Raw genomic sequence first — 13,877 nt, 5'->3', positions numbered from 1 at the left:
TCTCTCATGCAATCTTCCTTCCCACGTGCCCTGAGAAATGCATGCAACGATGAGAGGAAGCATCCAAACAATCCAACCTTTTCAGCTCCATCCATCTGCAATAACAGGCGAAACGCAAGCACAAAGCTCCTTTAGCACGTCAAGTTGACACACGATCTCAGCATCTTGGGGATCTACCTTGACCTCCGCTCGGACCACAATGCACTTACACTTGTCGAGAGTCATTGCACAATCCCGTGCAAACATCAACATAAGCTGCAATCTTAACACATGTTTCGAAACGTCACTCTTGCTCATGCCCTCCAACTATCAATGATCATCACTCAGCCCATCACTTTGCTCCCTTCTCAGAGTCCAAATCACGTAATAACCCTCGCCTCAAAGGCCCTGATCATGGTAGTGCGATCCAATCCATCTGAGCAGGAAATGGCCAAATGTCCACACTCAATCCTCAGAACCCATGATTAGGTTGATCTGCCCAGCCTACTTTGCCTAATTTTGAGGCTACAGTACGTAAATGGAGCCCACCTGAATGACAAATCAAACATCATCCCCTTGAAAAAACACAGTCACATCCAATGAGGCATTTCGGTAGGGCGAATCCAAGCGAGCATATGCACAGCTTCAGAATGGCCAGCGTTACCAGCATTATTTTTATCAGAGTTCTGACCCTGTTTGGGCCTACAAACTCTAGAAAATCATTAATGTAGATTGGTGAACCTGCTAAAGCTTGAATAGATTTTAAATAAATAATAATTTAAAGAGAGAGAGAGAGAGAGAGAGAGAGAGAGAGAGAGAGAGAGAGTGAAATCGGACAGTTGCCAGTTCAGTTTCAGAGCATGGCTTCAGAGATGACGAGGGCTGAATTCTGGCATAATGCCCTTTTAGCCCTCACTGCTAGTTTCAGTGGCAGAGGTGATCAAATGCCAACCCTATCTGTTGGACGAGAGTTTGTCTGATTGCCTGTCCATTCACCAACCTCTTCTCTAGCATTTGATTGGAGAACGTTCGGAATTTGGATCTCCAATGCTAGCAATAATGGAGGTTTGATGCTGAGAGCGAATCAAGTAGACAGCTGTCCAAGTTGTGAGCTGACTCAGCAAATTGTAAGCTTGCCTTCTCTGATCTCGGTTCCAGCATTCATCATTATCAAGCTTCTAGAACCATAAAGGGAGAAAGGGTAGACAGAAATAAAGCTGCAATATAAGTGTATGCATTTTCTTCAATGGTAATGACTACAAGCATGATCCCCCATTCTGCATGAATGAACTCCCTGAGCAATTATCACAAACCAGTATGCTCAAAAACACAAGAAATTTTACATCACAGAGCAAACAAAGAGACCTTCTGGCCGGGGCATTTTAGACTTGTATCGATTGTGAGTTTGCCTCGAAGCACAACGAGATTGGAAAGTTTACCAAGGTGTGCTCCATAGGTGGCCATGCATCAAAACTACAATTTGCAGACGATTATTGCCAGCAAATCCTATAAGCATCTGGGGAAGTAGCTTTGACCCACATACCCTCCTGCCATCGCCCTTCTGACGTTGGACTCGAACATCTTTGGGTTGTCCCTCAGCACGGCAGCCGCATCATGATTCAGGGGATCCTCATGATTGGGTTGCTACATGAACGCAGGAAAATAGCAGGGTTAGGGAACCATAGAGTTGCACAATGCCTGGAGGGAGGCATTAGATGCGAACACTTTGAGGCACTATAGATAATCCCACGACCCACAGTCTACAATGTACGAAGGTTTCGAACAAGAGGAGAAGTGCAACAATAATTGGAGGTTTTGTTTGGCCCAAGAAACTCTACGAGCAGGGCTCACCTGCTGATCCAAATCATTATATGGTAGGTTACATTGCCCACAGGAGAAATCCCCAAAATCTCCCACCAGACAGTACCGTTTGATCTGGCCCCGGGTGTATGTGAACCATTGGTAGCAGACTACTGTAACTGGATGGCAAGGCTCTTTTCATAGGAAGAGTATAGAATGGCCCCTACCATGATTGGGCCACCAGACAAGCAATAGCTTAGTTACCGAAAGGCCAGTTACACCAATACCATAGCTTGGTGAAAGTGTGACGCACACATTAAATATAAACTACAAGTTACAATCTACTAGACTAGAAGTACCATGATTAGTTCAGAGTATAGGACTCAAAATGAATCATATTATAGATCTTAGTATAATATAATAGTCCAAGGTACTAAGTCAATACAACACCAAAGGTTGAGTGGTCTCCTAGACACCATCATCACCCTCAATGAGTATGACAGTGTTAGAGTTTTTAGGTTTTTTTAGTACTTTGTAAATAGCTTAATGCCAAAGCGTTCTATGCAAAAAATAAAAAATTCTACGTTTAAAATGAAACACATCTCTTTGAGCTGCAATGGGCAGAAGGTACATGCAATTAGTTAGTGAAAAGAAGTAAATTGATGGAAAATAAAAGGACATTAGAAGGGTTTGTAAGCAATTGAAGCACTCTTGAGAGGTAAGCACTAGAGAGGAGTCAAGAGGAACCACTTGAAAAAAGGAGTCTACGTTCTTGGAAACCTCCATGCATAAAGAAAATCCCAACAGAGCCTCTACACCCTGCTCTTCCCTAAGTAATTGCACTTAGTGTGTTTAGTATCTTATGATATCATTGATATCTTTGTTATCCCATCTGGGAAATATGAAACCTAGCTTTAATATCCATTTTTCATGACATCATGCAATATATCCACTCCCCTTTATAAGTTCTTAATCTATAGTAAGATATATCAATACTTAGTGCGATATAGAAAGGGATAAAAGGAAACCGACTCTGTTTTGTTTCAAAAGTCGTCAAAATTTCACAAAATAGACTTTTTATTGCCAAAAATAAAAATAAAAACTTCTTAGTACATTGTAAGGTGATTTCAGCCAGTCCACTCTAGTTTGTGGGAAGAAAGTCTTCAAAATTTCTCCGAAATTGCGATCGAAAGCTTCTTGGGGTTAGATTCTAAAAGGTGTGTATTTTTAGTTTTGATTCGTTTTTATATGTTGTAAATAGTGTCAAATGGTAAGAAATCCATAATTTTTCATGTTTTGCATGAAAAGTTATAGATTTGGAGCCTCGATTTCAAAATTTTGGGGAGATGGGCCAAGTTATGGAAATTTTAGGGAAAAAAAAAAATTCCCAATTTTTCCCAAATTGGTACCAATCTTAGTGTCCAAACATGAAATCAAACATGTATATAACGTGATCTACACATTCTTAGCAATTTGGAAATTTTCCAAATATGAAATCAAACATGCATATAACCTGATCTACACATACTTAGCAATTTAGGAATTTTTTGGGAAAATAATAATAAAAAATAATTAAAAATTGTTAAAAAATAAATTTCTTTTTTCAAAATCTACAGGTATATTTCTAGTCTTCTACTTCTTTTGCTTTTGAATGTAATGTGTGCATTCCCATACATGTCTTCTTACATTTATAAATTTTATGAATTGACTTTGAATATAGTTGAATCAGTTTAGTTAGCGCATAGATTATGACCCTATACAAAAGAAACTCATTCACTTGTTTCTTGTGAGTTTTTGATTTCTAAGTGTGTATTGGTGTCTTTTTTTAATAATGCCTGAAGTTTCATTGAAAAATTCAACCAATTTCCCGATGCTTCCCAACAACGGTGATAAATTACTGATGGGGACATCTCGCGCACACGCATGCCCCCCCTACGCACATACGCAAGGAGGAGGGCCCCACCATCGATCTAGGTCGATGACAACGTCCGGAGAGGGTCTTCTAGTTAGAGGATTGTGTTTTGGTTCCTTGGAGTGGACCCGATCGTCATGTGGATCCCACCATTGGATCTCATGATCGTGGCCCACTACTCTAGATAATCTAGTACTTTGAGTTGTGCTTATTATTGTTATTAGGAATATCATGGACGGTTTAGATTGCTTTGATTACTTGTTATTTTTGTTACTTCGTCTCTAAGTAATAGGGTGCGCACATGGCGCAGCTTTTGGGTATAGGTTTTTCTTATAAATAGGCAACCCCTTGTAGGTTAGTTTTCATTGAATATTATGAATAAAATTCTGCATTTTCCTGCTTCTCTAATTCTCTGAGTTGTGGAAATCCAATTGGGTGCGAAACCCTCCCTTTTTCGAAGGGCTAACTACCATGTTGCGAAGTCACACTCATCCCAAATCACCCCCATCTCCTACCATCTATAGTCATCATCTCTCACAATCATCCACTCTTCAAATCCACCTTTATTTTGCAGTCAATCCTTCTCTACAACAGATTTCCAAAATCAGGCCCTGTAGGAGTGCCGAAACTTTGGCAGAGTACCATGCTCAAACCAGTCATCTGATTGCCCTAAAACTTGGTGTGTGGATGGCCCATCCCTGGCTGACCAACCCCTGGTTGGCCCTTTTTGGGTTCGTGGGCCCCACACATGTGCGGGCAGCAATCCACGCACGTGCTTCAGGCCAGCCTGTTGTCCACACATGTGGACTGATTACAGGTTCTCTCTCTCCTCTCTATCACTTCTCTATTACCTTATTTCCCTAACCCTAACCCTAGATTATCCTAAATCCCAAGTTTTATTCCCCTTTTACAACCCTGGGGTTTCCCGAATTGAAACATGTGAATCCCTTGGATTGGGGAAATAATCATTTGCATGTGTGGATGAATCTACTCTCCTTTGATCATTGTTTGGTCTATAATTTTAATTGATCCAGCCCTAGCATGTGTAGACTTGGACCCTTATAGATCTCCCTTGTTGAATGCTTGACTTTATGTTAGATGTATAATTTTTGTGAATGTTTCTAAATTAGAATGATCTTAAGTCTGAAATCTTGCATATTATATTTAATTTCCATGTCCTGCATCAATTACGTGATACAACCAATATATCCCGTGCAATTATCGATATGTATTCGTATCCTATGGATGCGATGCATTACATGATAACAATAGAGAAAACATTGGTTGCACTCAAAGTACAAAGGTCACAAGTCTCATGTAGGCATTTTCTTTATTCAATGGATTGCTTGAAGAAAAGCTAGAAATCCAACCTTAAAGGTGGGCATTCAGCTTTCATTCCATCGATTTCTACAAACATCTCTGCTATATGTTCGGTTTATTGTTTAATGTGATTTCTATGAATGGCTTATTGCTTGGAGTTCTTTGATTCCCATGGCATTATTTCAGTAAAAATTGAAATCAACTTGTGTGGTGATGCATGTGGATTTGAGCATGCATTTTTACTAGTAACATGAATACTGCAAGCTCACAACACTATTCTAAGAGAACCACAAACAACAAGAAAAGAGAAAATAGTCCCACAAGCATCGACATTGCCTATCTGCCCATATTTTTCCATAGCAGCCGTATGTACTAGCTGAACTGGTCGAGACTGAATTTTGAGCATTGCTGATTTACATATAAATATCGTATCGATACCAATACTGAATAATCCAGACAATACACCATGTAGTGGCTGATATTTTGAACCATGATAACAACAATGCAAATAAGTTAATGTCCTTCCAGAGAATAAAAAGAAGTTACCGTGAAAAGATGATTCAAGCCATATATGATAGTGTTTATGTTGAGAACGGGTTTCCAATCTTCACGCAGAATGTTGAGACAAACATTTCCTTCCAAATCGATATTAGGATGGTACACCTATGATAGAAATATTGTTAGGTCTTATGTTGCATATAGACTGATCAAGAATCTTAATAGAAACAGAGAGAGCAAAGACACCATGAATGAACAGAATCAGAATCATACCTTCGTTTTGCACTTGACCTTCGGTGCCTCGTGAGGATAGATAGGAGGGACTTGGAAAGTAAACACAAATATGCCACCTCTGGCAATAACGTGAAATGTTAAGCTAACATTATAATCGTCATGGACTCATGGTGGTACCAAAAACTAGACGAAGTAGCACAAAAGATAGAAAAGCGTGTATACAGGGGGAATAAAAAGAGCAAAAAGATATGACAACCTAATTATATAATTTTGTTGTCAATAACAAATCCTTTGATATGTTGATGAGCAGCGAAGAAGATCACTTACAGATAATATCCTTCATCGGGACGAATGCTGACCTCAAAGTTCATAAGATCATCCTTGCCATTAGGAAATGATATGGTAGTTGTTTTGGGCAGGTTCAGCTCACTAATATCTTTGAAATAAGAAATATCAGATATCACGAGAAAACTCAGTATTAGAGACTTGCAATACTGGGAAATAAATGGCTTGGCCATATGACAACCTATTTTATAACTCAATGACAAATATAAACAGGTTAGCCTAATTGGGAGAAGGTAACAACAGATCGCAAAACTAGATGACAATTGACCATGGCGAAGTAAGCCAAGTGTGCAAGAAGCTTCACTCGGCAACTTTTTTATGACAAACTATTTCATCAGTAAACCAAAACAACTTTGAATGGTCCAAACTCCAAATCCCAGTGAGTACTCTAGAAGCTTCTTCAAAATACATCCTCGATAAACACTCTTAGGATTTTTCCTAAACATCTGTTGTTTCTACTTGCAATGACCATCAAAGCTTTGTAAGGAAAACAGATGCTAAGAATTGGAATATCTGAGACGAAGGCCAATATGGTTCCTTTTCTACCATTCAAGAAAAGGTTTCTTTTCTTGTCTCTGGTTGACTTCCAATTATATCTGTTCATACCAAGCCAGCTTAAATGCAATATATAGCCCTCGAACAACAACGTAGTAACATGCCATCACCTTCCAGGCAGATAATGGATGCTAACGAGTCCTCTTGGCTTTTCCTTTGCGTCAGTTTGAGGCAAAGTCCAATAGGTTCTCCACACTGCTTGAATGATACGTGTGCTCCTTTGACGGGGAAGTCCACATGATTGGAACTGCCTAAGAGCTATTCAAAGGAGAATGCCTAATGAACATTTCTCCAGATATATTACTACTAGGGACTTTTACAAAACTCTACCTCATTAATATGGTATTTACATCCCAGTACCTTTTTCAAAAAGGTATTCAACAAGCTACCCCATTATTTTTTTATTTTTTTTAACATGACTGAAGCCGCAAATTTACGAGTGTAAAGACCAAAAAGATTTACAAGGCCCCCCAGTATTCTGGAAACTGAACAATGATCTTTGATGCTAGCACCCACTCCATTACATGAAATTTCGCCCTTTAGAATGCCTACAAAACCTGCCCCTTACAATTCTTAAAACATCGATCATGCCTTTCAAATCATAGAGCCCAAATACCTGCTAACAAACTGAAACGCCACATTTCCCCCCCAATCTTACCCATACAGCCACCATGACATGGCATAAGGAAATCATCAATGGATCTCGACGATACCCATGCAACTCCGAATAAATTGGAAAAAAGATCCCACAGTTCTTTCACGAACGAGCATATCGCGTAAATGGGTGATCCATAGTTTCCTCATCTTGAAGGTATAAAAGACATGCATTCCGCGTAATAAAACCTCTTCTGCGAAGATTGTTTAAAGTTAGCACCTTCTTCCTCCCCACTAGCCATGCAAGCACTGCCACCTTTGGAGGAGCGTCATATCACCAAACAAACGTCGTCGGACAAGTCCAGGCTTTAGACGCATCTCCACTGATGAACATATAGAGGGATTTCACTGAGAACTTATCAGATTTTTCTTTTAACCATACCATCGAATCAACTTGTGAGATTACCATAACCACGTTTGAAAGCAGCTCAAGCAAACTAATAAATTCTGCAATTTCTTCCTCTACCAGGTTCCTTCTCCACAGCGGAGCCCATATTACTCTCTCCCAGAATGGAAAAACAACTAGCCACCCTCAGATCTGCCTCAACTGAAATCCTCGCTAACCATAGAAAAAGATCGCTCAAAGATGTTTCGCCGGTCTCCCCATGCATAACGTAAGGCCAAGAAATGATGTAGGAAAGGAGCCCACCCTACATCCAAATATAGTGGCATACATATCCAGCTCCTCCTTAGGAATCTCCACCCCCAAAATCTCATTGTTGCTAATATTAACTTCTAAACCCGAAACTGCCTCAAAATTGATAATAATCGCTCGAAGATTTTCGACATTTAGAACATTTGCCTCACAAAATAGCAAGGTATCATCTGTGTACTGCAAATAAGAGACTTGGAAATCTGAGTTGTCCACTCTAAAACCTTTCATCAAGCTCAGCTGAACCCCTTTGTCTATCATTTTGTTCAAGCCCCCATGATAACGACAAATAAGTATGGGGGACGAGGATCCCCTTGACGAAGACCTCTTGAAGCTGCAAAGAAACCATTTGAGGATCCATTAACCAGTATTGAGAATTTTGCCAACCTCACATATTTTTGCATTCAGGACCGCCATTTAGCCCTGCATCCCAACCTTGTTAACATGTAATCTAGGAAGTTCAAATCCATGATCATATGCTTTTTCGAAATCTAACTTACAAACAAGGTATTTTGAACCCCCTTCTATTATAAGAAACAATGCACTCGTTTGCCACCAAAAAGATATCCGTTGTTTGTCATCCTTTCATAAAAGCCCCATGTGAGTCTAAAATGACTTCCCCCAACACCGCACGAAATCTAAAGGCGAGCCTTTTTGCCAAGATCTTGTATGGGTCCTCCCAATAAGGTAATGGGTTTGAAGTCCCATAGACTTTCGGCACCTTCTTTGGGGATAACCGCTATAAATGTATCCCCTAACTCTGATGCAATACGTCCTTTCTCATAAAATTCCTTTATGAAACCGAACACATCCCTCTTTACCAACTCCCAAAACCTTTGGTAGAACACAATCGCAAAGCCGTCCGGTCTGGGAGCCTTACTGCTTCCCAATTCTTCCACTACTTGTTTAACTTCCTCCTTGGAGAATACCTTTTTCCAATGAGTTCACCACTTGTGATGAGATAGAAGCAAAAGCCAAATTATCGAGCAATGGTCTTTCCCAATCTTCTTTCGATAATAGCCTCCTATAGAAATCAACTACAGAAGCACATTAATGCAGGGGCATTTTCACACCGAGCTCGAGTGGGGTAGCCTGTGGGATGTGGGGACACACTTGGGGTGGGCGGCCCGTGTGAGGCGGGTGGCTCGTGAGAGGCAGGCCCGGCTTGTGTGAGGTGGGTAGCTCGTGTGAGGCAGTACCCATGTGATTTGGGGCCCACAAGGGGGGTTCGGCCGAGGTCCTAACCCATGAGATGTAGGGCCTGGGCTATGAGATAAAGGGATTAATTCACCATGCTTTAACAGTTCGAGCTTTTAGAACAAGTGGTTAATTGTCCTGCATCAAATTGATGAGGACATCATGTCACATACACCCTTACGTACGTATCAGAGGAGGAGACGGGTCGCGCCGATTTCCTTGTGGCTAAGCGAGTACTTGTGATCGTGCTGAAGACCTCATGGGCATGTGCGAGCTTCTGGAAGACCCCACACTGGGAAGATGCACATGAGCTGCTTTATGGAGTGAACCAGACTGTTGGATCGGAGGGACGCGACGATCGGGCCATTAGATCGCATGGATCACATGATTGGGCCATTGATCATTGATTGTCCACAGCAATTTTAGACTTTATCATATTTTAGGATTTAGTTTTTGATTATTTTATATTTGGACACATTATGAGTGTTTTAGTTGATTTATTTAGACTGGCTATTTTTGTTAAAGTTCACAAGACGGGAATTTTTGTAATTTTTAAAACTTCTTGGATCTATAAAAAGAGGAAGGTGTGTGACCTCTCCCTCATTGAATTTCATGATTAAAAAAAAAAAAAAGCTTTTGCATTCTTCTCCCATCTTCATGCGATTTGAAGATGCTTCCATGCAATTTGGAAGGAAGATTGGCGCGAGGCTAATCTTCATCAATGAAGATGAGAGGTCTCCATCTATCCTCACACCGTCTTCCTTCCCCATCCAAGTATTCTCTTCAGGTTCTTAATTCTCCCTTTCCAAATCTTCATTTTATCCAAAACCCAACTTTCCCATACCCATCCACAAACCAAACCCTAACCGCCCTAAACTCATCGTCCCACACCACGCATGTGAATCCCACCTGCTCCTTTTGGCTTCCCGTCGTCATTATATCAAACCCCATTCTTCCATCCCCAAAACCCTAACCCTAAACCTAAAATCCCTAACTTTTCCCAAATTACCCAAACCCTAATTGTCACCCTAGGTTGTATTAGGTTTCCTATTTTCCTATTTTGAAATAGACTATATCCTATGCTAATTGGATGTCCCTACATCCATTAAATCTTAGTTTCGTTTTATTTAATGATCTTATGTTATGATGTTTGTAGCTTAGGCCAGGATTACATATGATTTTCTATTAATTTTCATGATATTTGTGATTAATATAGTGATGTTTGTGTTTTTTTCTTAAATATCTTAATTCAATTATCTGATCTCACATGTTACTTAATTCATGCATCAGTCCTGCATCAAATTGGTATCGAAGCAGGAGGTCTCAGGTTCGAGACTCCTCACCGGAGGTGATTAATGCAGGGGCATTTTCACACCGGGCTTGAGTGGGGTAGCCTGTGGGATGCGAGGACACACTCGGGGTGGGTGGCCTGTACGAGGCAGGTGGCTCATGAGAGGCAGGCCTCACCCATGTGAGGTGAGTGGCTCATGTGAGCCGGTACCCATGTGATTTGGGGCCCACGAGGGGGGTTTAGCCGAGGTCCTAACCCATGAGATGTGGGGCCTGGGCTATGAGATAAAGGGATTGATTCGCCATGCTCTAACAGTTCGAGCTTTTAGAGCAAGTAGTTAATTGTCCTGCATCACACATACCTTTGTCTTTCCCTCAATTCTTCCCCTTCTACCATGAGAGACTTAATCTTGTTAACCCTTGCGCTAACACTTGCCATAACATGAAAGAATTTTGTATTTTTATCCCCCTATTTCAACCAAAGAGCCCACGATCATTGGCGCCATTAAATTTTTAACTCTCTCATTCTAGCATTGTCTTTTACACAGTGTATTTTCGCCATGCTCTCTCCTCTTCTGACAATTCTACTCACTTCTTTTACATCAAGGATTTATATTTCTTATAGTATTTTCGCAAATGCCTCCTCTCACCCCCCTTAAAACCTCTTTCTTCCATTTACAGATTTCTTTTTTTAACATCTTTAATTTATGGAATAGCACAAATTCTACACCCTCCTATATCGAGAAAGAGGACCACCACTCACTCACCTTATTCGCAAACCCCTCTATTTCTAACCAGGATAGCTCAAATCTAAAAGGACTGGGGACTTAATCTTTCTCATCTATCCCTAGCAATATCGAGCAATGATCAAATATCGGCCTGGGCAAGCCTCTTTGATGAATCAATGGCAATTTCTCCACTTAATCTGGAGAAAGAAGGAATCGATCTAACTTTGACTTTATCGCCTTAGTTTGTCCATCCGACCGTGTAAGTTTAACCTTGCCTATAGGTAAATTAACCATCTCATTCTTGTGGATCCAATCTAAAAAGTTCCTCATACTAGTAGTTATCCGTCCCCCATTTAATTTTTCGTGGACAAATCTAACTACGTTGAAATCCCCTCCCATACACCATGGTAAGCACCATTTTCTCCTAGACATCCAATTCTTCCCAAAATTCAGATTAGAGTCTCGCTCGACATGGCCCATAAACCGTTGAAAAAGGCCATCCAAAACCTGAGGTTCTTTAAAGGAGAAAAAGTTCTCCCCCCAAAAAAAAAAAAGAAGAAGATTACCAAAGGTTGATTTACCTTCTCAACAAAAAACCATCTCCCTTGTGTTGTTATGGATTTTATCGAAAGTATCATACTGAACTAGTTGTTTGCCGCTTCCTCTTTCTTCTACAAATTCAAATAGGACCACGTACTTCTCCGGCCAGTCGCCAAACGTCACCCCCACTAAACGTGCAATTTCCACTTTAACCAGTATAATACACTTCATACCTTGGGCCAAAGACATTTTTCTATTCTGAAACTGAGGCAGATCGCAAACTACATTCACCCCGTTAATTTCCTCTAGAGACACTGTCGATCCTACTACTGCCACCACCTGTCATTAAATTGCCAACGGGGCTACCATGTCAGCTTCCTCCATCTCTAAATTGCCCTGTGTTATCAATCCCCTGCCGTAGTTGGGTATTAACCTTAGTCATCACTAAAACTAGGATGTTTGGGTTTTGATTTTCCTTATCATCGTCGCCTGTAGAGAAGGAATCATCGTCGAAATCACTGTAGGGAACTAGTTGAGAGGCTATGAAGCTTTGCCAATCTGGAGAAGCTCTCTATTGATGAACTGCGCCCTCGCTATATAACCTGACCCCATACATTCTTGCCCTAGGGCTTCCTGTACACCTTCCCTAATAACACAATAACCACCTGGGTGAACTTCATTTGGAGTTCCATGGGGATTGAAGGTCTAATTGATGGTTCAAATCATTCGGAGTGGAGTTCCTGCACCATCCCTATTCCTAACTCCCTCTTCTCCTGCAGACTGCTACTTATTTTTGTAGGTTGTGACTTGAAATCGTGTTGTAGTTGTTTAGCATTGGCACACATGCAAAAGATTAAGTTACTTTCGCACTGTGTGAAAGTCAGAAGAAGCTCCGCATGTGACTGGAAATCCACGCGAGTCAGAGACTCGATTTCTTTACTTGAACAACACATTCCCCATCGCACTATCTCAATCTTGCTCATATAATGTTATGGCGAGGGTTGTGCCACCTGTCCATCAACCTCTCCTCTCTCATTAGTGTTGTGCCGAGAGATGTACTTTTTTCCCTCTCTTTGCCAAGTGTTGGATTTTCCTCTCCTTTCTCTACATTACTTTTTGGAAGACCAATAGGAGCAAGGTATGGGATCGTTTCAACATTCGATACTCCACAAGAGTATTTTTGCTACATACCTTCATCGTTTCCTTCCACCACCATTGACAGAATCCAACATACTCCTCCACCTTCTGATGTATACTCCTCCTGTTCCTGGAACACCTTTACCATCACCTTCGTCTCCTCGACTCTTAAACTGATCAACTCCAGGTACGATTCAAGTTTCTTCTTCCTAATCTGCAACCTTACAAACCACAATTCATCACTGTTATTCGTTCAAGGATCAATCAATAACACAAACCCAATACATGCTCCAATCTCGTTGAAGATGTCGTCTATCTAAAATTCCATCAGAATATTCCATATTTGATACCAGTGGTCCTCCCAAACAAAAACTAATCATTCTTCGCATTTCTGAACTCTTCTCACAGTGACATCTCAGCACTCTTTGCAAGGGGAGAACACCATGTTTGAATGTTCTTGACAACTTAGAGAAACTAAATATAAATTATCTTGGATACTCTTCACCACTATATCCTCTTCATCCACCCCCCTACAGTTTTTGGTTATCCAAACCACCATTTCCTCTTCCTTTAGATTCAGTTTAATTGAAGCAACCGGTCAAAATTAAAAGGTCCTCAGGGAATCCTCTAAGATTTCTTGTTAATATAGACATTTGGCCCCTCCTTTGTAAGCACCTTCCACACCCACTTCTTTGGTGTGGGATCCTCTGCCTCCGAGAACTTTATCCCCTGGCTTGGGTCATTCATCACGGCCTCTTCGAAGGACCTTCCTGTTTCCAAGTTGAAAGACAATGGAGCATGGCCCTGCGACGACAACACTACTTCCCTCAGGTTTGTCACCATCTACATTTTGTTTTCTAACTTCCCTTGCTTCCTCTAATTCTCCCCTTCTTTATTCTTACGTTTTGGGATGTATCGCGTTCGTTGTACACTTAGCATACCCCCAAAGCTTTCCTCATTCAACAATTGAATCGCCCTTTCGAGCTCCTCGGAACTCATTCGAATGAAAGCAAAACCTAAAAGATTGGGAGAATTC

At 40.9% G+C, this 13,877-nt stretch overlaps 1 protein-coding gene across 2 annotated transcripts in view; it reads right to left on the bottom strand.

Annotated features, from left to right (window-relative positions):
- Positions 1 to 1,191: 1,191 nt before the first annotated feature.
- The window catches only part of LOC131229534 (NEDD8-conjugating enzyme Ubc12-like), a 36,464-nt gene continuing 23,778 nt past the window's right edge, over positions 1,192 to 13,877 (bottom strand). For both annotated transcript variants that reach the window (XM_058225522.1, XM_058225523.1), the window contains 4 exons: positions 6,071 to 6,179; positions 5,783 to 5,861; positions 5,558 to 5,674; positions 1,192 to 1,623 (listed from right to left, as the gene is read on the bottom strand). In XM_058225522.1, coding sequence (XP_058081505.1) covers positions 1,486 to 1,623; positions 5,558 to 5,674; positions 5,783 to 5,861; positions 6,071 to 6,179 — 443 coding nt within the window. In that variant the 3' untranslated portion in view covers positions 1,192 to 1,485. The remainder of the gene's footprint in view (positions 1,624 to 5,557; positions 5,675 to 5,782; positions 5,862 to 6,070; positions 6,180 to 13,877) is intronic.

This window comes from Magnolia sinica, chromosome 16 (genome assembly GCF_029962835.1).
Source record: "Magnolia sinica isolate HGM2019 chromosome 16, MsV1, whole genome shotgun sequence".
Lineage (NCBI taxonomy): Eukaryota > Viridiplantae > Streptophyta > Magnoliopsida > Magnoliales > Magnoliaceae > Magnolia > Magnolia sinica.
Note: the sequence above shows the minus strand (reverse complement) of the source record. Positions and strands in the feature narration are given on the sequence as shown.